Raw genomic sequence first — 27,658 nt, forward strand, 5'->3', positions numbered from 1 at the left:
AGCACACATATCATGGCTTTTAATATCATACACAGCACACATATCATGGCTTTTAATATCATACACAGCACACATATCATGGCTTTTAATATCATACACAGCACACATATCATGGCTTTTAATATCATACACAGCAAACATATCATGGCTTTTAATATCATACACAGCAAACATGATTGCTTTTAATATCATACACAGCAAACATGATTGCTTTTAATATCATACACAGCAAACATGATTGCTTTTAATATCATACACAGCAAACATGATTGCTTTTAATAGCATACACAGCAAACATGAGTGCTTTTTATAGCATACCCAGCAAACATGATTGCTTTTAATAGCATACACAGACAACATGATTCCTTTTAATAGCATACACAGCAAACATGATTGCTTTTAATAGCATACACAGCAAACAGGATTGCTTTTAATAGCATACGCAGCAAACAGGATTGCTTTTGATAGCATGTGAAGCAAACAGGATTGCTTTTAATATCATACACAGCAAACAGGATCGCCTTTAATATCATACACAGCAAACATGATTGCTTTTAATATCATACACAGCAAACATGATTGCTTTTAATATCATACACAGCAAACATAATTGCTTTTAATATCATACACAGCAAACATGATTGCTTTTAATATCATACACAGCAAACATGATTGCTTTTAATATCATACACACCAAACATGATTGCTTTTAATATCATACACAGCAAACATGATTGCTTTTAATATCATATACAGCAAACATGATTGCTTTTAATATCATATACAGCAAACATGATTGCTTTTAATAGCATACCCAGCAAACATGATTGCTTTTAATAGCATACCCAGCAAACAGGATTGCTTTTAATAGCATACGCAGCAAACATGATTGCTGTTAATAGCATGTGAAGCAAACAGGATTGCTTTTAATATCATACACAGCAAACATGATCGCTTTTAATATCATACACAGCAAACTTGATTGCTTTTAATATCCTACACAGCAAACATGATTGCTTTTCATCTCATACACAGCAAACATGATTGCTTTTAATCTAATACACAGCAAACATGATTGCTTTTGATATCATACACAGCAAAGATGATTGCTTTTGATATCATACACAGCAAACAGGATTGCTTTTAATATCATACACAGCAAACATATCATGGCTTTTAATATCATAGACACCTCACATATCATGGCTTTTAATATCATACACAGCACACATATCATGGCTTTTAATATCATACACAGCAAACATATCATGGCTTTTAATATCATACACGGCAAACATAATTGCTTTTAATATCATACACAGCAAACATGATTGCTTTTAATATCATACACAGCAAACATGATTGCTTTTAATATCATACACAGCAAACATGATTGCTTTTAATAGCATACACAGCAAACATGATTGCTTTTAATAGCATACACAGCAAACATGATTGCTTTTAATAGCATACACAGCAAACATGATTGCTTTTAATATCATACACAGCAAACAGGATTGCTTTTAATAGCATACACAGCAAACATGAGTGCTTTTAATAGCATACACAGCAAACATGATTGCTTTTAATATCATACACAGCAAACATGATTGCTTTTAATAGCATACACAGCAAACATGAGTGCTTTTTATAGCATACACAGCAAACATGATTGCTTTTAATAGCATACACAGAAAACATGATTCCTTTTAATAGCATACACAGCAAACATGATTGCTTTTAATATCATACACAGCAAACAGGATTGCTTTTAATAGCATACGCAGCAAACAGGATTGCTTTTGATAGCATGTGAAGCAAACAGGATTGCTTTTAATATCATACACAGCAAACATGATCGCCTTTAATATCATACACAGCAAACATGATTGCTTTTAATATCATACACAGCAAACATGATTGCTTTTAATATCATACACAGCAAACATAATTGCTTTTAATATCATACACAGCAAACATGATTGCTTTTAATATCATACACAGCAAACATGATTGCTTTTAATATCATACACAGCAAACATGATTGCTTTTAATATCATACACAGCAAACATGATTGCTTTTAATATCATACACAGCAAACATGATTGCTTTTAATATCATATACAGCAAACATGATTGCTTTTAATAGCATACCCAGCAAACAGGATTTCTTTTAATAGCATACGCAGCAAACATGCTTGCTTTTAATAGCATGTGAAGCAAACAGGATTGCTTTTAATATCATACACAGCAAACATGATCGCCTTTAATATCATACACAGCAAACATGATTGCTTTTAATATCATACACAGCAAACACGAGTGCTTTTAATCTAATACACAGCAAACATGATTGCTTTTGATATCATACACAGCAAACATGATTGCTTTTGATATCATACACAGCAAACATGATTGCTTTTAATATCATACACAGCAAACATGATTGCTTTTAATATCATACACAGCAAACATGATTGCTTTTAATAGCATACACAGCAAACATGATTGCTTTTAATAGCATACACAGCAAACATGATTGCTTTTAATAGCATACACAGCAAACATGATTGCTTTTAATAGCATACACAGCAAACATATCATGGCTTTTAATATCATACACAGCAAACATGATTGCTTTTAATATCATACACAGCAAACATGATTGCTTTTCATATCATACACAGCAAACATGATTGCTTTTAATATCATACACAGCAAACATGATTGCTTTTAATAGCATACACAGCAAACATGAGTGCTTTTTATAGCATACCCAGCAAACATGATTGCTTTTAATAGCATACACAGACAACATGATTCCTTTTAATAGCATACACAGCAAACATGATTGCTTTTAATAGCATACACAGCAAACAGGATTGCTTTTAATAGCATACGCAGCAAACAGGATTGCTTTTGATAGCATGTGAAGCAAACAGGATTGCTTTTAATATCATACACAGCAAACAGGATCGCCTTTAATATCATACACAGCAAACATGATTGCTTTTAATATCATACACAGCAAACATGATTGCTTTTAATATCATACACAGCAAACATAATTGCTTTTAATATCATACACAGCAAACATGATTGCTTTTAATATCATACACAGCAAACATGATTGCTTTTAATATCATACACAGCAAACATGATTGCTTTTAATATCATACACAGCAAACATGATTGCTTTTAATATCATATACAGCAAACATGATTGCTTTTAATATCATATACAGCAAACATGATTGCTTTTAATAGCATACCCAGCAAACAGGATTGCTTTTAATAGCATACGCAGCAAACATGATTGCTGTTAATAGCATGTGAAGCAAACAGGATTGCTTTTAATATCATACACAGCAAACATGATCGCTTTTAATATCATACACAGCAAACTTGATTGCTTTTAATATCCTACACAGCAAACATGATTGCTTTTCATCTCATACACAGCAAACATGATTGCTTTTAATCTAATACACAGCAAACATGATTGCTTTTGATATCATACACAGCAAACATGATTGCTTTTGATATCATACACAGCAAACATGATTGCTTTTGATATCATACACAGCAAACATGATTGCTTTTAATATCATACACAGCAAACATATCATGGCTTTTAATATCATACACAGCAAACATATCATGGCTTTTAATATCATACACGGCAAACATGATTGCTTTTAATAGCATACACAGCAAACATGGTTGCTTTTAATATCATACACAGCAAACATGATTGCTTTTAATATCATACACAGCAAACATGATTGCTTTTAATAGCATACACACCAAACATGATTGCTTTTAATAGCATACACAGCAAACATGATTGCTTTTAATAGCATACACAGCAAACATGATTGCTTTTAATATCATACACAGCAAACAGGATTGCTTTTAATAGCATACACAGCAAACATGAGTGCTTTTAATAGCATACACAGCAAACATGATTGCTTTTAATATCATACACAGCAAACATGATTGCTTTTAATAGTATACACAGCAAACATGAGTGCTTTTTATAGCATACACAGCAAAAATGATTGCTTTTAATAGCATACACAGAAAACATGATTCCTTTTAATAGCATACACAGCAAACATGATTGCTTTTAATATCATACACAGCAAACAGGATTGCTTTTAATAGCATACGCAGCAAACAGGATTGCTTTTGATAGCATGTGAAGCAAACAGGATTGCTTTTAATATCATACACAGCAAACATGATCGCCTTTAATATCATACACAGCAAACATTATTGCTTTTAATATCATACACAGCAAACATGATTGCTTTTAATATCATACACAGCAAACATAATTGCTTTTAATATCATACACAGCAAACATGATTGCTTTTAATATCATACACAGCAAACATGATTGCTTTTAATATCATATACAGCAAACATGATTGCTTTTAATAGCATACCCAGCAAACAGGATTGCTTTTAATAGCATACGCAGCAAACATGATTGCTTTTAATAGCATGTGAAGCAAACAGGATTGCTTTTAATATCATACACAGCAAACATGATCGCCTTTAATATCATACACAGCAAACATGATTGCTTTTAATATCATACACAGCAAACACGATTGCTTTTCATCTCATACACAGCAAACATGATTGCTTTTAATCTAATACACAGCAAACATGATTGCTTTTAATATCATACACAGCAAACATGATTGCTTTTGATATCATACACAGCAAACATGATTGCTTTTAATATCATACACAGCAAACATGATTGCTTTTAATATCATACACAGCAAACATGATTGCTTTTAATAGCATACACAGCAAACATGATTGCTTTTAATAGCATACACAGCAAACATGATTGCTTTTAATAGCATACACAGCAAACATGATTGCTTTTAATATCATACACAGCAAACATGATTGCTTTTAATAGCATACACAGCAAACATGATTGCTTTTAATAGCATACACAGCAAACATGATTGCTTTTAATAGCATACACAGCAAACATGATTGCTTTTAATAGCATACACAGCAAACATGATTGCTTTTAATAGCATACACAGCAAACATGATTGCTTTTAATAGCATACACAGCAAACATGATTGCTTTTAATATCATACACAGCAAACATGATTGCTTTTAATATCATACACAGCAAACATGATTGCTTTTAATATCATACACAGCAAACATGATTGCTATTAATATCATACACAGCAAACATGATTGCTTTTAATATCATACACAGCAAACATGATTGCTTTTAATAGCATACACAGCAAACATGATTGCTTTTAATAGCATACACAGCAAACATGATTGCTTTTAATAGCATACACAGCAAACATGATTGCTTTTAATAGCATACACAGCAAACATGATTGCTTTTAATAGCATACACAGCAAACATGATTGCTTTTAATAGCATACACAGCAAACATGATTGCTTTTAATAGCATACACAGCAAACATGATTGCTTTTAATAGCATACACAGCAAACATGATTGCTTTTAATAGCATACACAGCAAACATGATTGCTTTTAATAGCATACACAGCAAACATGATTGCTTTTAATATCATACACAGCAAACATGATTGCTTTTAATATCATACACAGCAAACATGATTGCTTTTAATATCATACACAGCAAACATGATTGCTTTTAATATCATACACAGCAAACATGATTGCTTTTAATATCATACACACCTCACATATCATGGCTTTTAATATCATACACAGCACACATATCATGGCTTTTAATATCATACACAACACACATATCACGGCTTTTAATATCATACACAGCAAACATAATTGCTTTTAATATCATACATAGCAAACATGATTGCTTTTAATAGCATACCCAGCAAACAGGATTGCTTTTAATAGCATACGCAGCAAACAGGATTGCTTTTAATAGCATGTGAAGCAAAGAGGATTGCTTTTAATATCATACACAGCAAACATGATTGCTTTTAATATCATACACAGGAAACATGATTGCTTTTGTTATTATACACAGCAACCATGATTGCTTTTAATATCATACACAGCACACATATCATGGCTTTTAATATCATACACAGCAAACATATCATGGCTTTTGATATCATACACAGCAAACATGATTGCTTTTGATATCATACACAGCAAACATGATTGCTTTTAATATCATACACAGCAAACATGATTGCTTTTAATATCATACACAGCAAACATGATTGCTTTTAATATCATACACAGCAAACATGATTGCTTTTAATAGCATACACAGCAAACATGATTGCTTTTTATAGCATACACAGCAAACATGATTGCTTTTAATAGCATACACAGCAAACATGATTCCTTTTAATAGCATACACAGCAAACATGATTGCTTTTAATAGCATACACAGCAAACAGGATTGCTTTTAATAGCATGTGAAGCAAACAGGATTGCTTTTGATAGCATGTGAAGCAAACAGGATTGCTTTTAATATCATACACAGCAAACATGATCGCCTTTAATATCATACACAGCAAACATGATTGCTTTTAATATCATACACAGCAAACATGATTGCTTTTCATCTCATACACAGTAAACATGATTGCTTTTAATATCATACACAGCAAACATAATTGCTTTTAATATCATACATAGCAAACATGATTGCTTTTAATATCATACACAGCAAACATGATTGCTTTTAATATCATACACAGCAAACATGATTGCTTTTAATATCATACACACCTCACATATGGCTTTTAATATCATACACAGCACATATATCATGGCTTTTAATATCATACACAACACACATATCACGGCTTTTAATATCATACACAGCAAACATAATTGCTTTTAATATCATACATAGCAAACATGATTGCTTTTAATAGCATACCCAGCAAACAGGATTGCTTTTAATAGCATACGCAGCAAACAGGATTGCTTTTAATAGCATGTCAAGCAAACAGGATTGCTTTTAATATCATACACAGCAAACATGATTGCTTTTAATATCATACACAGGAAACATGATTGCTTTTGTTATTATACACAGCAACCATGATTGCTTTTAATATCATACACAGCACACATATCATGGCTTTTAATATCATACACAGCAAACATATCATGGCTTTTGATATCATACACAGCAAACATGATTGCTTTTAATATCATACACAGCAAACATGATTGCTTTTAATATCATACACAGCAAACATGATTGCTTTTAATATCATACACAGCAAACATGATTGCTTTTAATAGCATACACAGCAAACATGATTGCTTTTTATAGCATACACAGCAAACATGATTGCTTTTAATAGCATACACAGCAAACATGATTCCTTTTAATAGCATACACAGCAAACATGATTGCTTTTAATATCATACACAGCAAACAGGATTGCTTTTAATAGCATGTGAAGCAAACAGGATTGCTTTTGATAGCATGTGAAGCAAACAGGATTGCTTTTAATATCATACACAGCAAACATGACTGCCTTTAATATCATACACAGCAAACATGATTGCTTTTAATATCATACACAGCAAACATGATTGCTTTTCATCTCATACACAGTAAACATGATTGCTTTTAATATCATACACAGCAAACATAATTGCTTTTAATATCATACATAGCAAACATGATTGCTTTTAATATCATACACAGCAAACATGATTGCTTTTAATATCATACACAGCAAACATTATTGCTTTAAATATAATAAACAGCAAACATATTGCGTTTAATATCATACACAGCACACTTATCATTGCTTTTAATACCATACACAGTAAACTTGTCATTGTTTTTAATACCATACACAGCACACATACCAGTGCTTTTAATATCATACACATCACACATATCATTGCTTGTAATATCATACACAGCACGCTTATCATTGCTTGTAATATCATACACAGCCAACTCATCATTGCTTTTAATATCATACACAACACACTTATCATTGCTTGTAATATCATACACATCACACATATCATTGCTTGTAATATCATACACAGCACACTTATCATTGCTTGTAATATCATACACAGCACACATATCATTGCTTGTAATATCATACATAGCAAACATGATTGCTTTTGATATCATACACAGCAAACATGATTGCTTTTAATATCATACACAGCAAACATGATTGCTTTTAATATCATACACAGCAAACATGATTGCTTTTAATATCATACACAGCAAACATGATTGCTTTTAATATCATACACAGCAAACATGATTGCTTTTAATATCATACACAGCAAACATGATTGCTTTTAATATCATACACAGCAAACATGATTGCTTTTAATATCATACACAGCAAACATGATTGCTTTTAATATCATACACAGCAAACATGATTGCTTTTAATATCATACACAGCAAACTACTTTTTATATCATACACAGCACACTTATCATTTTTTTAAGATCATACACAGCAAACTTATCATTGCTTGTAATATCATACACAGCACACGTATGACTGCTTGTAATATCATTCACAGCAAACTTATCATTGCTTTTAATATCATACACAGCAAACTTATCATTGCTTGTAATATCATTCACAGCAAACTGATCATTGCTTGTAATATCATACACAGCAAACTTATTGTTTTAATATCATACACGTATGATTGCTTTTAATATCGTAAAACCCTTTTGGGGTAAATTATCATTGGTCCATAACCTTTCTTTTCCTTCCCGGTCTCCTCGGTTTTGGTATGGTCTGTGGTGGTTCAATATTAAACGTTTCGTATACTATATCAATTGAATCTTCCTGTTCCTCAGGTTTGTCATGTTCGTTGTCCTTCCTATGACGTTTTCTGAGTTGATTTTGGTGTCTTTTGTGTATCCCTTTTGGACCTTTTATCATGTAGACCAAGTCGCCGATATGTTTATCTACCGTACCCGACTCCCCATATGGCATATCATTTTTAAAACTATTATATATACCTGATCACCAGATTTAAACCTTTTACATGATGTGTGTGTGTCGTTTTATATATGACTGCTTGCTTTGGTATTAATTTATCAAATGGTGATTTTATTTTTCTCGCAAACATTAATTCTGCTGGCAATAATTTCGGTGTATTTGGTTTCTCAGTTATCCTGTATATTTGCAGGAACTGTTGTAATGCTTTATCCGTCGGTGTCCCTATCGATTTTCTAAGGGCACGCTTTATCATATCTACAAACCTTTCCGCTAATCCATTTGATCGAGGATGGAACTGTGGTGTAATTACCTGAAACGATTCACAAAAATCCTGGAAAACACTTGAAGTAAATTGTGTTCTGTTATCTGTGACTACAATGTCTGGTACCCCAAAACGTGCAAATATTTCATGCAGAAAACTTATTGCGTTATCTGTCGTTGGGTTTTTGACCCGCTTTACTTCCGGCCATCTGGAAAAACTATCTACTATGATTAGGTAGTATTGTCCCTCGATCGGTCCAGCAAAGTCTATATGAATGCGTGACCATGGATGGTCAGTTTTTTTCCAAGGTTTATGAACTATCGGTGGTGCCTTAGCGGCTAACGCACAACCTTTACATTGGTTTACTGTTAATGCAATATCCACATCCATATTATGCCAGTAAGCATAACTCCTCATAAGTGTCTTCATCCTATTTATACCCGGGTGTCCTGCATGAAAATCACATAAGATTTTTTTCTGCAAGGTTTTCGGTACAACCACTCTTTCATTATATAATAATACCTCATTGCATAAGGAAAATATACTTTGCGTTTTTCCGTCATTTTCCCTTAATTTTTTCTTTATGTCTTTGATGATGTTGTCATTTTCAGGCTCCCTTTTTATATCGTTAAGCGTGACTGGTAATTCTCTTATATTCACCACCATGTTTTTTTCCTCATAATTGGAACGTATAGCTGCAATTACTGCCTCTTCAAGGGTTTCATCCCTTTTCGGTATAAGCCTTGACAATCCATCCGCATGACCTATTTTTCCCCGAACATAGATGTTTTATTTGAACATCATAATTTAGCAAGATCGTACCCCAACAGAGTAACAGATTTGCCGTATATACTGGTAAGCCCTTTTTTGAGCCGAACATAGTCACTGGGGGTTTGTGGTCTGTTTCCAGTATAAAATGTCTCCCGTACAGATAACGGTGTAATTTCGTCACCGCGAAAATAATGCTTAATGCTTCCTTTTCTATTTGGGAGTAAGCCTTCTCTGACGGAATTAGGGTCCTTGACGCGTGCGCTATAGGTGTCTTCATTCCATCTGGCATAATATGCTGTATACATGCTCCTATACCATACGAGCTCACGTCATTCGCAACAATTATTTGTAATTTTGGGTCGTAATAAGTTAAGAATAAATCTGACGTCAAAGTCTTTCATTTCCTCAAATGAGTCTTGACATTCTTTTGTCCATATCCATGGTGTTTCTTTCTTTAATACTTCGTTCAGTGGAGCTCTTAGGTCGTGCATACCTTTGATAAATACTTGGTAGTAGTTCGCGAGGCCTAGGAAGCTTTGTAAAGTCGTCACGTTATGTGGTGCTGGCATGTTCTTAATTGCTATCGCTCTTTCTGGATCAGGGCGTCGACCATCTTTACTTATTATTTGTCCTAAATACTTGATTTCGTCTAGACAAAACTCACATTTGTTTTCTTTCACCTTGAATCCGTACTCGTTTATTCTTGTGAACACTTGTTTTAAATGCTCTATATGTTCACATGGATGCGCTCCTTATGATTATGTCATCCAGGTATGCACAAGCACAATCTAAACCGTTCAGCATTGTGTCCATTGCTTGCTGGAATATCGCCGGCGTGACTTTTATCCCGAATGGTAATCGGTTATACTTGAATAACCCTTTGTGTGTTAATGCATAAAATCTTTGAGCATTTTTCTTCTATCGGAATTTGCAAATAGGCGTCGGACAAATCTACTTTTGAAAAAATTTTCCCACCATTTAGTTTGGCAAAAATCTCTTCCTGGCTTGGTAAAGGGTAATGCTGATCTTGTAGCATATTATTTAATCCGGTTGAAAAGTCTCCGCAGACTCGAATTTGTTCCGATTTCTTCTTTACGTACACCATAGGCGCTGCCCAAACGCTAGTTTCGATTTTCGATAAAATGCCCATTCTTTCAAGTCTGTCTAATTCGCTATCTATTTTGTCTAATCCGGCGAACGGCACGTTCTGTTTTTTCTTAAATACTTGTGTTGCATCCTTTTTTAGCTCGAACGAAGCTTTAAATTTATTACATCTTCCCAGTCCGGTAGTAAATATTTCTGGGAATTCGTTCTTTAGTTCATTTTTAATATTTTCTGACGTTGTGGTGCAGCTGGTTATTTTTTTATAAAAAGCGTTCATCGGTTTATCCCAAAGGTTGAATTTTTCAATAAAATCTGTTCCCAATAAATTCTTGTTTTCTTTAATTATGAAGATTTTCAATTTCTTCGTCGTGCCATTTAAATTAATGGGCAGGACGACTTCTCCTTCGAATTTGATTTTGTCTCCTATCATCGTTCTTGCACCCTTACTTGACTTTTTAAGAGTCGGTTTATCCAGTTTTTTCCAAGTGCTAACGTTTATTACCGACAAATCTGCTCCAGAATCAAGTTGAAATTTTATTTGTTTGTCGAAAATATTAACCAACACATATTTTCGTAAATTGTCTTTCTCATTGTCGTTTGTTCTCATTTGGTGTACTCTATATTTTGTTCTGCAACAAATACTCTTATGTCCGATTTTGCCGCAATTGAAGCATCTGATATTTTTGTAAAGACAATCCTTTCCCCAATGTTTTTCATCACATCTTCCGCAATTATTACTTGGCCCTGATTTTTTATAGTTCCTTTGACTTGAATCGTAATTTCGTTTTCTGTAATTAGAGTTTGAGTATTTATAACTCGCGTAATCTTTTGGATTTTGACGAGTCTCACACTTTCTTTGCCCTGTGTTTCTGCCAGATTTTTTAATCTTCCTTATGTATGACACTCCTGCTTCTTCTATATCTCTGGAGTTTTTTTTTTAGTGATACTGCACTTTGACAATCTTCTGCTAACTTTTGCAGTGTCAGACCTTGTTCTGTCTCTAATTTTGAGAGAATGCGTCTTCGGATCTCTGAATTTTTTGTAGAAACTAGCCCCTGTGCAAAAATTAAACATTTGAAGTTGTCCACCGTAACTTCCGATAATTTAAAATTGTCACAGTGTTTATTCACTACTGACACATATGTCAGGTAGTCCTGCTCCTCCATTTTCTTAAGGTTCATACACGACCATCTCTTGTGAAAAAGAGACATGTTTGGTCCAAATAACTCCTTAAGAAGTTTTACGGTCTCAGCGAAGTCTAACTGATTCGTTCTCCTTGGCAATATGAAATCAACAAATTTGCAATGTTCACTGGTACCAAGCTTTCGAAGTAATAAACTTACTTTCTTTGCGTTTGACCAGCTTTTGCAATCGGTTTCGAAAAAATCTTCATACCTCTTGAAGTTTTATCCTCTTCTGGTAGGTATGTGAACACATCTATGCTATTCACAATTGTTGCGTTGGAAAAAGTTGTATTGCTTGCCTGTGCAGAATTAGTCATTAATCTTTTCAACAAATCTTTTTGACCAAGTTGCATGTGCTCTATACATTTAAGAAGCCGTTAATTCTGTCTTTCGTCTCTTTCTTGTAGTTCTTTTTTCTGCAATTCGTCTCTTTCTTGTAGACGCCTTCTCTGTACTTTGTCTCTTTCTTGTTGACGCATTTGCATTTCCGCGAATAACTTGATAAGATCCTCCATTTTGTTTTTCAAATTAGTAAATCAGTCACTTTTACAATTTCCTTTCTTTAATACTACGAACAACCAATTCCTGTATGTTACGTTATTAATTACGTACAAGAAAGAAAAAAAATCCCTTCTTAGTATACTGAGAAAAAAAAAATCACTTTTTCTTTCAAAACAGTCTATCTAATAAGTTCACGGTAGTGAAACAATTTTTTTTTTCTTTTGTGTGCACTTTGCAGAAAGGGTTACTGTAACTTTCAAGTTTTTTTTTTTCTCGTAGGCACTTTGAAATAAAGTGCTTGCTGTTTTTTTTTTTTGTTTTTTTCCAAGTGTGTCAGGTTTTGAATTTCCTTTTCAAGTAGTCACAAAAAAAAATCTTGGTGTTTTGCAAGTATCCAGTGCTCGAATATCGCGTTTGACAATTTAGTAGTTGCTGCGTTTTAAACATTGAATTCCCAAGTGATTTTTTTTTCCCAATCTTTGATGAGTAAGTATTTCCCGAATACCACTGTTGAGTTTGATAGTGTATTTTCTCACGTGTAAATCTTTTTTCGAAATCCCGTCGCCACTGTTGTGTCTGTATCAATAACAACACGAACGCAGAAAGTAAAGGTAAAACAAATATATTAAGACGAAAATATAATACATATTTACAAAGCTGCAGTTGTACTGCAGTTGGAAGATTGTCTGGCAGAGGGCGTGTTAAAGTCTTTCATGGAGCAACCGGCACATGCATCTTGCCTATCCGGCGTTCGAACACAGCTCTCCGGTCTTGCTGACTTGATACCTTTATCTTGTTCACCCACGTATGCTAATTAGTGGGCGTCTCCACAACACTTACCATTGCTTTCCATATCATACACAGCAAACTTATTGCTTTTTCATATCATATACAGCAACCTGATCATTGCTTTTAATATCATACACAGCAAACTTATCATTGCTTTTAATATCATACACAGCAACCTGATCATTGCTTTTAATAATATGACTGGATAGATGACCTCTATCTAGTCACGACTGATGAAACAAGAGTATGCTACCCCTATGAAGTTTATTTCTGCTCAAAATTTTTACAAATTCTCGAGTTCAACAAAAACATTCGTGAGTTCAAAAGATACACCTGAAGAAGGTCAGAGGTTACATCGACAAAAACGTTGTGAAAATCACATTCAAGATGAGAACAGTAGTCTGATGAATCCAAGTAATACAAATATCACGATAGCTAACTGATACAGAACTCTGAAAATGTGACAGTGATACATGTTCATTCTCACAATTCTTAGGCAGCACATTTAGGGCTGCAAAATACAATGTGAAAGGAAATTGTCAGTACATCTCTGAGTAAACACCTGTGTGATTATGCAGAAAGTGTAATGTGAATGTTGAAGGTTTGGTCTGTTCAACAGTAGCACAGGGCGGTATTTAAGCATTGCGGTGGGGTAAGAACCTTGAAATAATCTGCAGGCAACAGAAACAACTATTACATCCGGCGAGTAAACAGCAATCTAATCCTAGCAGATTATATACTACTGACAGAACAGGGTCGTGGCAGGGAATATGCAATGTATACCTGATGACTCAACGCTGTACACACTCAAGAGAATCAGAGAACACTTTGCCAACTCTGGCGAACACTAGGGATCCGTATTTCAAGTGGGGCTGAATCATTGCCTTATAAAGTTTAATTAGCAAATGCCATTCATGAGGAATTTGGTAGCTCAAAATTTGCAACATGTAAAGCTCCTCATTAATCCTATTGGATATATAAGACAAGTGGTCATCAAACCTAAGATTGCTACATATTATTACTCCTAGATAGTTATGACATTTCGAGAATGGCACAGATATGTCTTGAAACCAAATCCCATGGAAAGAAATAGGAGAGATACTTAGAGGACAATAGCACAACTATTTTTGCTGGGTTGAACACCGTGCCCCAGTCCCCCATCCACTGAGATGCAAAAATAAGCAGTGACTGCAAGGATACCAATGCTATGTAAGGCTCTGGGCGTGACAAAAATTTGTGTCATTGGCATAAGAGCTTAGGAACACAGTCAAGTCATCACAGTTAAAATGAAATGTTGCATTGTCCATTAATGGCAGCAGGTCATTGATCAATAGTAAAAATAATGTTGCCGCAATAACACTTTGTTGAATCATTCAATAGACTACTTATAACCGCTAAACGAAGGAGAGAGAATGCCAGAAAAAAAAATGTATATATATATATATATTTGTTTTCACAAGTGACGTCATGGTCCTTAACAGATTCGTCCGCACAATTTCGAACACCACCGCCAAATCAACACGCCACAAACAAATACCGTTGAATCGACATGTTCCCAAGCAGGACCGAACAATTTCGCCGAATTGGCACATAATGATACAAAAATGCAATAACACGAGACACATTATCAAAAAAGTGTATTTCAAAACCCACAAATCACTTATCGGCTTGTTCTTTTCAGAGCCGTTGGGCAAAACTAAATCATCACTTTGGGGTAAGATGGGTGTAGTTCATTAGTGGATTTGATTTGTAATCGAAAGGTCCCAGGTTCACTTTTCACCACATGTAGACCCAACTCATACGCTTGTGCGCTTCCACGCATGCTCAGCACACTTCTCCCTGATCTCGATATCACATAGATGACAATGCTGTGCAGGCCATTTCCTCTTGGTAACTCACCTTAAGGGTAAAGGCTCAGGAGCTTCCTCAGTGGTGCTTGCAACTACTGCATCATTAAACTCTCCCTGCTCTGGATCATTGGGTGCGTCATCTTCTGAGGAGCTTTCTTCATCTGGTTTTTCGTACAGTAGTGAGGCTTCGTCATCTGATAAGGTGAGTTTGCCACTAATTACGCAATTATGTAGGCACATTGGGCGCACATTCTTTATATGGCGTGGTGTTCCATCAACTGAGATCGAGTGTTGGGTATTTATTTTTGTCACTGTTCCTGTGCCGAACTGCATCGTGCATCTTCCTCACGGATTCTTCATCCAAACCTCATCTCCTTCCTTGTATGGATTAGCAACAATCACTTTATCGATACCCTTGACACGGATCTTATAATTGTATAGCACATTCGCAGGTGTCGTCAAGACCATATTGTCATCCTTAGGTGTGACGTGCCAGTACACTGCTTCTAAGATTGTACAGTTTGTTCTTGCTGCAATGTGCTTTATTGTGTGATGAGAGCTCTCAATTATTCCGTTTCTGTAGGGTATATGGGTGCACTAAAATCGAATGTGTAAAGTCAGCAAATGTTTTTCCATAAAATACAGCGCCATTATCAGTAAGCAATTAGGTCAGCGGCTCCCCTTTCACAAAATATACTTTGCAACTGCTTAATGACACTAGCAGAATCCTATCAGTGCAACTGCCTCCAAATGGCATAATGGCTAGGGCCACAGTCTATCAACGTCAAGTACAACTGAGTGCCGAAATGGGTTATATCTATAGTAACCCTGCTCCAGGTTTCTGGGACATCAAGCCTACCTGGCTTCCAATGCACTGGGGCTGGATCTATGGATTGGCATTCTTTACAATCCCACACCACCGACTGCACTTCAGTTTTAGTTATTAGTGAATTTGCAAATTTAACAAAGTACCATGTCCTTTTCACACCAGGATGTCCACTAGACTGAAGAATTGTCTGTATCTGAGACAAGTGTGCATGTTCAGCGTCCACAGCACAAACAAGGTCTCTGGGTTCTGCCGCTTTACAGATCTCATTTAACCACTGCTGTGGTACTCGAGTAAGTTGGTCAGTTTTGTTATCGTGAGACTTAACGAGCCCTACATCGATTGTTCGTGCATATTTTGAGGCAAAAACTCGAGCGTGGAGAGGTGACACACAATAAGCATTTCCAAGGCTGCTTTGGTGTGCACTCTCGTCTGTCTAGACAAGGTGTCAGTCATCCACCGATATATACAGGCAGAGTCCGTTCGTAGTTGTATGGTTTTGGCTTTCCAATGTAATGCAAGGTTGACGCCTCGCAGCACAGTATCAAGCTCAGCTAAATTTATGTTTGTCTTCATGCACTGCTCGGAGACAGCTTGTGTGCTCTGCCACAGAACCATTGCTTTCCACAACCATGCCTGTAGCAATGGAACTAGCGTCCATCCACACTGTAACATCTTCCAGTCACCTTTCATTGAATCATCTTGGGCTGCTAAATGTGTTCGATCATCCGTGATAGAATAGGGTCTAGCACTTTGTCATCCCATCCAGTTTTCATCAAATTTGCTCTTCATTTTACAAATGCTGTGGTGACATGTAACCAGCCACATACCAGGAAATGACCAGTCAGTTCCCCGCACACTAAAAATACAATTCAGCGAGTAAGTTTATCGGGCACTGCTGGAAGGTTACTTCCACGTCGCTATAACAATTTTCCATGCTCCTCCTGGACATTTAATCCCAATATACATGAACCTAGTTTCAGCTGTTCTGAGGTCTTGCTTTCCAGACCAAACTTCTCCAAATGTTCCTTGACACAGGTCGCAGAACACATACTTTCATTCACAAAAATGTTGTCAATATACGAAGACGTAGCCGCGTTTATAGTCTTATCCTGGCTAAAGACGGCATTGACAATGGCCCGTATTATTAAAGGGGCAAGATTAAGCCCAAATCTGGAGCGGGTGAGACAATATCGCTGTCCCTTGATCTCTACTGTTTGGAACGGGCACAGATATTTGTCAACATGTACTTGCAAATAGGCTCAGCGTAGATCCAACACTGCAATGCTTGGTCACCATTCCTTCAGTTTTTGTATGAACATCCACATACTTATTTAGCTTTTGATAATCCATAACGGGCGCATTTTCTGTTTGTTCTTCTGCACAATAGCCATGAGGAGAATTAAACCTTTATGGGGGTGAAGTTCGTCCTCAGGATATGACAGTAGCCAACCATTATCAATCCACATCTGCAGTTTGCGATCATATTCCTCACGAATTGGTGTTGGGGCTGGATACTCTGCAAGTCTATTTCTCAACATTAAGTGGAGGTTGTTCGCCAGCCCATTTTCATGATGTGGTCCACTTCCAAAGTGTTCTGTTCATACTCTGCGGAGAAGTCAGGCTCGGTGATGGTGATAGCAGCAAAATTAGTCTTGCTGAAATGTGGAATGGTCACCTCACCTTCACTACACACAGCTACTCCTCCCAGTCGCTTGATTGCATCCAGCCCAAGCAATAAATCAAATCCCAGCAAGTATCCATCCATAACTAAGACTTCTACACTAATGCTCCACATTACACCAAGGTTCACTTGCATCGTTCCATAGCAGATAAGTGTGTTTCCATCTGCTGTGAGCACCAGAGTCACTTTCCTCGTCCATTCCTTGCAACATGACTTGCGGACCAGTGGATGTGTGCATCCAGTATCCACTAGAGCTGTACGTGGTAGTCCATTGATGTGAACAGTGATAACCGGCAATGCACAATTTACATCAGTTTGGGAGATGAGATTGGTGCTGAATTCTCGTCACCTTGCTTGTTTTCCAGACAAAATCTGGCAATGTGCCCTGACTGCTTAGATCGGTAACACGTGATAGGTTGTCGATGCTTGACACTAACATCTCTTCTCCTCACATTATCCAGTAGGCAATCGCTTGCTCTATGATTGAGTCCATTACACTTGTAACACTGCTGGAAGTCTCCATCTCCTTAGTTGTAATTTGTGTAGCTAATGCAGCTTGCTGTGGAATTCCTGCGCAGTTCTTTAAAATGGCATGAGCGCGTGCCAGCACGTGTGTTAGATCTAGGTTTTCCATCTGGGAGGACGCTCGTAACAAGTCTTCCATATGCTCCGGCAATCCAGCACATTGAAGGCATTAATCCGACACACCACCAAATAAGAGTGCAAGCCTGCGTAGTTCTGCCAAAAATATATTGACGGTTTCACCTGGTTGGAGGTGTGAAGCAAAATGTAGTAGGCAAAACAAAAAACAAAAAAATCAGAAACACAGATAGGAAATAGTCAGTATCGCCCACCTCTAGAAGAGAAGGATTTCTTGTCTGTAATAACAGTGGAGAAAGAAGACAAAAAAAACTCACTTCTCGCAGACACATGGTTCGTCACAAAGAACAATCCAATCGCCAGAACTACCTACACACAATCTGCAGGACGCCCCCTGACTGCTTTCCAGTGACCTGCTTTTATAGCGGCCGCGAATTATGTATTTGCATAATCGCGCAAGAGCAGACTGATTCTATGATAATTGTATAGGGTAAACGCTAATAAAAACCCATGGACACCATCTTGGAACTCTTTCTTCTGCTCAGGCCGAAACACAAGACGTATCCGAGGTAAGCTCTCTATCTCCCCTCATTTCGGTTATTACTAATTCTGCTACACTCCCCCCTGATTTCATGATCACAAATGGGGCAGGGGGGCAGTCATCTTTGTCGGGTACTTCTTCGAAGAACCGGAGGCACCACTTCCTTCTTGCCATCTTCCAGTCTGTTCTATAGGCGGTGTTTCACAATCGGGGGGCAATATCCGTCTTTGTTGGGTACTCCTTCATAAAGGCAAGACAGGTGGTCGCTCTTCCGCTTCTTCAATATGTGCATTATATGGCTCAAAATCCTCTCATCATACTCTCTGCATCATACTCTCTGTCCTATCAGAAGACATTGTACTGTCTGAGTATTCCTCTTCCTCCGATGTAACAACATAATGGCGAGGGCACAGATCTTTCACATGGTGTGGCACACATTCCACCAAAATCGATTGAGGGCAGATTACCTTAGTCACTTCACCCTTGCCGAACCTCGTGGTACATCGATTTTGCAGTCTTTTGACCCACACGTGATCGCCAACCTGGTAAGAGCTGTTCTTGGGACCTGGAGACGCAGTTGCGAGATTGGTCTCCTTTACTCAAACTACATATCGATAAATCCTGTTGGCAGGCGCAGTGAAGGGAGATGTGTCGTCTCTTGGTGTGATGTTATACCAGTAGACAGCCTCCTTTATGGGACAGCACATTCTAGCCACTATTCATTTCATTGTATGATGACATCGCTCCGCTATGCCATTCCCGGCTGGAGCGTACGCACAACGGAATCGCAAGTGAACTCCCCATTTATGTGCAAATGCTTGGAACGCGTTGCTGCAGAAAGCCGTGTCATTGTCTAAAAGGATTTCATGCAGTGAGCTACGTTCAAGGAACACTGCCTCCAACTGATGAATCATGCTTACTGAGTCCTGCCTTGCCAATTTCCTCCAAATGGAGAAACGCGATGGACCACAGTCTGTTGGAGTTAAAAAGTGGAAGGTGCCATAATGCGTGATATCCATTCCAATTCTCTGCCAATTCTCGTTAACTTCCAGCTTTCCCTTTTCCCACCTGACTGGTGCTGGGTCAATGGACTGAGATTCCTCACATTTCCGTATGACCGTTTTAACGGTTGCTTTTGTCGTGGTTGGGCAACTTCTCCTGACAAAGTAGGTAGTGCGTCGCACCCTCCGGATGTTCACTACCTTTGTGAATAGCCATGATTTGACTCTCATCCAGCTCGTCTGTGTGAACGGCGCCTATCACCGGATCAAGCCCATTTTTCTTTTTCATTGCCTCAAACCACCGCTGTGGTACTCGTGTCAATCGGTCAGCGATGTTTCGTGCTGATGTAACCAGCATCACGTCCACTGTTAGCCCGTACTCTTTCACGAGCTCCTTGAGAGTGCTTAGTCATCTCCTAATAAGCATCTCGCTTGCTGCTTTGGTGCGTACTCGCGCCTTTCCAGTTAGCGTGTCCGAGACCCAATGGTATACGCAGACAGAACCTGTCTTTATGTGTAGCACTTTGCTCTGCCACTGTAGAGCCAAATTGATGCCTTTTAATACGGCATCCAGTTTGTCTAAGTTGATATGTTGAGAATCATCTTCAGATCGCAGCCAACATGCATCTCCAAGACTGCACCAATTGCTAGGGAGCTAGCATTGATCCATACATTCAGGTCTTTGCCATCCACACACCAATTTCCCCGGGCTGGATCGTTCTGCTGCGCAGATTCTAAGGTTTCGAACTTCATACAATGCAGTACGGCGTCCCTTGCTTCATTATCCCAGCTCTTCGTTACTGAACTTACTCTCCTTCTGAGTATTCCACAAGCCAAACAAAGCCAACTGCATACCGGAAAGTGCCCAACAAGTCGACCACACAGGGAAAACGTTCGTTGCATAACAATGCTAGGAGGCTCTGGAATTGCATTTCCTCGCTTCCACCGCAGTTCACTGCGTTCCATCCTGACTGCGAATCCCAGCACCCGTGCACCGTCCTTCAACTGCTCCGGGTTCTTGCACTCCAACTCGAACTGCGCTAGGTGTTCTCTTTTATGGGTCGCAGGCACCACGTCTTCATTGACAAAAATGTCATCAATGTAAGCAGATGCTGCGCAGCTTGCAACTTCTTCCTGAGATAACATGCTCTCATTATCAGGGGAGCCACATTCAAACCGAACCATAGACGGGTCAGACAGTATTTTTTTTCTGTCGATTTCCACAGTCTGGTATGGCCACAGTGTCTCATGGACCCGGACTTGTAGGTATGCTCTCCTGAGGTTCAGTAGAGACACGTTAGCACCTTTTTGTCTCCATTCGCGCAGCTTAGCCGTACAAACATCTGCGTTGCCCGTAAACATGTCTTCGTAATGATTTAGCTCTCGGTAGTCCATCACCAGGCGCACTTTGGCTTTGTTCTGCTGTATCAAAGCCATCAGGGGAATTAAGCCTGGGGGGGGGGTCCCAATCCTTGGTGGGTGGGTGGTGGGGGTCCCAATTTATCCTCTGTGTATGGCATGAACCAACCATTATCTATCCAGGTTCGGAGCTCCTGCGTGTATTCTTCACGGATTTTTGCCGGCACTGGGTATTCTGACACTCGATTGTATAGCCTTTCAGGGACGTGGTCCTCAGACCACTTCCACGATGTGGTCCATGTTCGGCTTTGATGGTCAAAGGTGGCAGTGAAATCCGGTTCATTAATAGAAATGGCTGCACATTTAATATTTTTCCTGCCGCCCAGCCGCACTGATCCTGTAGGCTTGACAATGACACCTCCCAGAGCTTTTATGGCGTCGATCCCTAGAAGTAAGTAAAACCCCAGCGGTTTGCCACGCACCACCAACACATCGATTCTGGCAGACACACCTTCATCAGTGGACACAGAGACCGCTTCAACACCGCAGCACGCATAGGACATTCCACCAATTGTTTTGACATTCACATTCGGCTTTCTCCAAGATCGGCACCGGTCTGCATGTAAAATCATCCTAGAGCATCCTGTATCAATAAGCGCCAAACATTGCTTCCCATCAACATGGATGCTTATCACCGGGAGCGTTGTGTTCACATCTTGGTGTGGAAGGAGACTGGCGCTTATGCGTCCTCCCCTTGCTCGTTTCCCGAGCAGTTCCGAGCCCAGTGTTCACTCTCACCGCAACGGTAACACCATGTTCCGCGTTTTCGACAGTTCTTTGCAAGGTGGCCTTTAACATTGCATTTGAAACAGGTCACACTAACAGGAATATTCTGGGCCCTGTTGTTGTTGGGTGAGCGTGTGGCTGTAACCATGTCCTGATTTTGTTCCCCAGTTGTCGTCAAAATTCTCGCTCTCGACATTAGCTCCCCCATGGTCAGGGCTTTGATGTTTGGCACCTGTTGAAGAGCAATTGAGATGGCGTCAGAGAACCCAGTGACGAAAGTCAATTTTGTGAGTCTCTCTAAGCCATCTCCTGTGAATCCGGCCAATCCAACCAACTGCCTGATTTTGTTGGCGTAAATATCCACACGTTCGTCAGCCCATCTAACCATAGTTATTTTTCTGTATGCTGCAAATGTGTCGTCGGTAAATGCCTCCTTTAATCGGGCCTCAATCTGGTCTATTTCTCTTTGATCGTCCTCCTCCATTTCCATGTAGAAGGCCAGTGCATCACCTTCCAGATATAAAGGTAGCAGACTCGCTACATCATCCACCTGCTGAAGTTGTGCGACAAGTCTCACTTTTTTCAGCCATGCTACAACATCTCCCTCGCCAGAGAACGGCTTGATAATATCACTGCTTATCTGCACCTTCGCCATAGGGGCGTGCCGAAATAATTGTAATGAAAATTTAGTAGGCAAAACAAAAAAAAAATCAGGAACACAGATAGGAAATAGTCAATATCGCCCACCTCTAAATGCACGATTGGATCGGTGGCACGAGCACTTCCGTGAACTCCTGAACCACCAGCCTCCACCTACAATACCAGGTCAAAACACCCCCACCGCTGCAGACCTCTACGATTGCTCGTCGAATACCCCCAGCCATGAATAAATCAGAGCCGTCATTGCCAAGTTGAAGAATAACAAAGCTCCAGGCGAGGACGGTATCCTGGCTGAGGTCTACAAGACCGGAATCGATGAATTAACCCCTCGCCTACACCAGCTGATTTCTGGGATTTGGAATAGTGGGGAGATTCCCCAAGATTGGAGTGACGCCATCCTTCTTCCCTTTTTTTAGAAGGGTGACAAACGGACATGTAGTAACTACAGAGGCATCAGCCTTATAGATGTCGCTGCCAAAGTCTTCACTATCCTCATTCTGAGACGGTTTCAATACGAAAGGGACAGAAGGACTCGTCCTAACCAATGCGGATTCCGACCTGGCCGCGGATGCGTCGACCAAATATTCACGCTGAGGCGAGCCTTGGAACAGCGCTGGTGCTACCAACAGCGTACAATCGTATGCTTTATCGACTCGGTCGACCGCGGTACCCTGTGGAGAGTGATGGAAACAGATGGTATCCCCCCGAAGCTACTCAACTTGATCAAGGCCTACTACCATCGGACACGCATGTGTGTCCGCTGTTATGGCCAGGACTCCTCTTTCTCCAGTGTCAGCAGTGGTGTCCGCCAGGGATGCGCGCTCTCGCCCACCCTTTTCAATTACACTATTGATTGGATCATGGAGCAGGCGCTGCCTGGATATCCTGGCGTCGTGGTGGGGCGTAACTTTCATCTCACCGATTTGAACTACGCGGACGATATTGCGGTTCTCGGGGAGAGCTACAGAGACATACAGACGGTGCTGAACCGATTCCAGGAGAAGGCAGCTGCCATCGGCATGAGAATCAACGCCAGCAAGACGAAGATTCTATCGGCTGGCATCCCCCAAGCAGAAAGGTCCTCCGTCACTCTCAACAGGGAAACCCTCGAGGAGACGGATAGCTTCAAATACCTGGGCTGCACGTTCATTGGTACCGGTCAAGGCATGAATGAGATTGAAGCGCGCATTAATGCCGCACAAGCTGCCTTTTGTCGCCTCCAAAGGCGATTATGGTCACGGCCTGAAATACGTCTGAGGACAAAAATACGAATCTACCAGGCCCTCGTCCGCTCAATACTTTTGTATGGATGTGAGACCTGGCCCATACGGAAAGCGGATCTACGACGCGTAGAAGCTTTCGACCACTACAATCTCCGCCGCATTCTCCATGTCCGTCCCTTGGATTTTGTTGCCAACAAAGAAGTCCGGCGTCGCTGCAATCTCCAGGCAATTACTGACCTACTGCGGGCCCGACACCTTCGATGGTTCGGCCATGCCTCTCGCTGTGATGCAGGGGTCTTTATCCACGAGGCTATCTCCCCACGTCCTCTACCCGGCTGGAAAAAACGTGTCGGTGGCCAGCTAAGAACGTGGCTCGGGACTATCAAAGCCGATGCTGAGCTTATTTCGGGCCCGCTCATCTATGGCCTGTCTCGTTGGAGACGTGACTGGCTATTGCTCACTCAGGATCTTGCCTCCGATCGCCGGGCTTGGGCCGCAGCGGTACGAGATGTGCATCTTCATAAAGCCGACTCAACTCCTCCAGGGTGAATGTCGTTTCAAGTACAAGTACAAGTACAAGTACCTCTAAAAGAGAGATTTCTTGTCTGTAATAGCCATGGAGAAAGAAGACAAAAAAAAAACTCGCTTCTCACAAAGAACAATCCAATCGCCAGAACTACCTACACACAATCTGCAGGACGCCCCCTGACTGCTTTCCAGTGACCTGCCTTTATAGCGGCCGCGAATTATGTATTTGCATAATCGCGCAAGAGCAGACAGATTCTATGATAATTGTATAGGGTAAACGCTAATAAAAACCCATGGACACCATCTTGGAACTCTTTCTTCTGCTCAGGCCGAAACACAAGACGTATCCGAGGTAAGCTCTCTATCTCCCCTCATTTCGGTTATTGCTAATTCTGCTACACTCCCCCCTGATCTCATGATCACAAATGGGGCAGGGGGGCAGTCATCTTTGTCGGGTACTTCTTCGAAGAACCGGAGGCACCACTTCCTTCTTGCCATCTTCCAGTCTGTTCTATAGGCGGTGTTTCACAATCGGGGGGCAATATCCGTCTTTGTTGGGTACTCCTTCATAAAGGCAAGACGGGTGGTCGCTCTTCCGCTTCTTCAATATGTGCATTATATGGCTCAAAATCCTCTCATCATACTCTCTGCATCATACTCTCTGTCCTATCAGAAGACATTGTACTGTCTAAGTATTCCTCTTCCTCCAATGTAACAACATAATGGCGAGGGCACAGATCTTTCACATGGTGTGGCACACATTCCACCAAAATCGATTGAGGGCAGATTACCTTAGTCACTTCACCCTTGCCGAACCTCGTGGTACATCGATTTAACAGTCTTTTGACCCACACGCGATCTCCAACTGGGTAAGAGCTGTTCTTGGGACCTGGAGACGCAGTTGCGAGATTGGTCTCCTTTACTCAAACTACATATCGATAAATCCTGTTGGCAGGTGCAGTGAAGGGAGATGTGTCGTCTCTTGGTGTGATGTTATACCAGTAGACAGCCTCCATTCATGAACGTCATCTTGGAACTCTCTCTTCCGCTCAGGCCGAAACACAACAGACGTATCCGAGATAAGCTCTCTATTTCCCCTCATTTCGGTTATTGCTAATTCTGCTATAAGGTGGCATGCTGCAAACTGCTTCCATTCAGCAAAAGGATCCAAAGCAAATACTGTATACAGTGTTTTCTTTATACACTCAAAATCGACCCGCTTTTTGTCACTTAATTGCTGGTATGTAGTATATGCGCTGCCTGACAAGTGCATCAGAATGACGAACTTGATGCGCTTCACCCCACTCAGCTGACATATTAGTTCAGCTTTCTCCAACTACTTCACTACTGATTTTCCAGATTCACTGCCATCAAATACAGGTATGAGCTTCGGGTCGAAGGCCATGATAGCCGAGATAGCTTGTCGCTACACAAAGGAGAGAGAGCGCAAGAAAAAAAATGTGTGTGTATGTATATATATATATTTGTTTCCACAAGTGACAGCATGGTCCTTAACAAATTCGTTCGCGCAATTTCAAACATCACCACCGAATCGACACCCCACACCACGAACAATTACTGTTTAATCAACACATGTTCCCAAGCAGGACCAAACAATCTCACTGAATCGACACGATACGAAAATGCAATAACGCGAGACCCATTATCAAAGAAGTGTATTTCAAAACCCCCAAATCACTTATCGGCTTGTTCTTTTCATAGCCGTTGGGTGAAACTAAATAGTCACTTTAGGGTAAGATGGGTGTAGTTCATTAGTGGACTTTATTTGTAATTGGAAGGTCCCGGGTTCGCTTTTCACCATAGGTAGGCATGACTCATGCGTTTGTGCGCTTCCGCAAATGCTCGGCACAGATAGCACTATCTTTTTAATTAAATTGAAATATGTGAATAACTCTAATCAATTTTTGACAGCTATTTGCAAAACACATATTTATAATAGATATCATTGGCTGATTGTGTCAGGGTTTTTTCATGAAAGTAAACAGTACATCTCCTAGTTATACATCAGATCAGATATAGTCTGTAATCAGCGAAAAATGTTCAATCTCTTTCATTATGCAAATAATACAAATTGAAAAGTTTGTAATTCCCTCACCAGAAAAAAAAAACAAATACCAATCTGGCAGATGCAACAATATTTAAATATGTTTGTGAGAAGTTCACATGAGTTTTAGCAATCTTTACTTGGAGTTTCTTGTAAAAATTAAAATGTGTCAAATAAAGAAAAGAATAGATGAAAAAAAGAAATGAAATTTCATTTAATAAAAAGTGAAAAATACTGAGCACGCTAACCTCGGCATTGTTTCTTGACAGTTTTTAAAGGATCAACCCATCGCTGAAAAAACAAAAGATAACAATTAGATAAAAAGAATACCAGAATGTTATATAAAATAAAATTAAAACTGATGATTGAAAATGGCTTTTGATAAAAGAATAAGAGTTTTTGATTTAAGCTAAGAAGTGTTTCAGTTAGTTTTATACCATATATGGAAAGTTATATTGTAAAGCATGGCAAAAACATCAGCAAGTTACGAAGGTTTTGCTTTTTCTACATTATTACTAATACAATCATTTAAAATGTCTTTGTTGTCACATGACAATTGTGGTATCAAAATGAAGCTTACACTGAATCCCCAAAAGATATAGAATATTGAATTTTTCAAATCTACTTCTCTCAAAACCAAAAATATTAAATTAATAATAATATATATATGACCACTAGGGAATTGCATTCTTAAAATCATGCACACACAATCACATTGTCTCGTTGAATGATCAATAATTTGATAAATGAAAATGCCACATAATATACACAATGTATCTTCAAAGTTAAACAAACTTTTATACAAAAAAAAAAAAAAAAAACTAAGACAAAACTTTACAAAATTCTCTTGATAAAATTAGAACATTGACGGTATTTCAGAAAAGTATTGTAATACCTAATAACTATTACAGGATTCCAAATTGAATTTTTTTAATTT

General features: G+C 38.9%; 1 protein-coding gene across 9 annotated transcripts in view; it reads right to left on the reverse strand.

Moving 5' to 3' along the window:
- The window catches only part of LOC145292010 (tyrosine-protein phosphatase non-receptor type 4-like), a 973,203-nt gene that overhangs the window by 704,906 nt on the left and 240,639 nt on the right, over positions 1–27,658 (reverse strand). For all 9 annotated transcript variants that reach the window (XR_013869534.1, XM_080138005.1, XM_080138003.1 and 6 more), the window contains one exon: positions 26,970–27,012. Coding sequence is in view for 8 of the 9 variants with exons in the window: in XM_080138005.1 (XP_079994131.1) it covers positions 26,970–27,012 (43 nt within the window). In the remaining variant the exon portion in view is untranslated. The remainder of the gene's footprint in view (positions 1–26,969; positions 27,013–27,658) is intronic.

The sequence above is a fragment of the Euprymna scolopes genome, chromosome 13, assembly GCF_053919585.1.
Source record: "Euprymna scolopes isolate OS-2025 chromosome 13, ASM5391958v1, whole genome shotgun sequence".
Lineage (NCBI taxonomy): Eukaryota > Metazoa > Mollusca > Cephalopoda > Sepiida > Sepiolidae > Euprymna > Euprymna scolopes.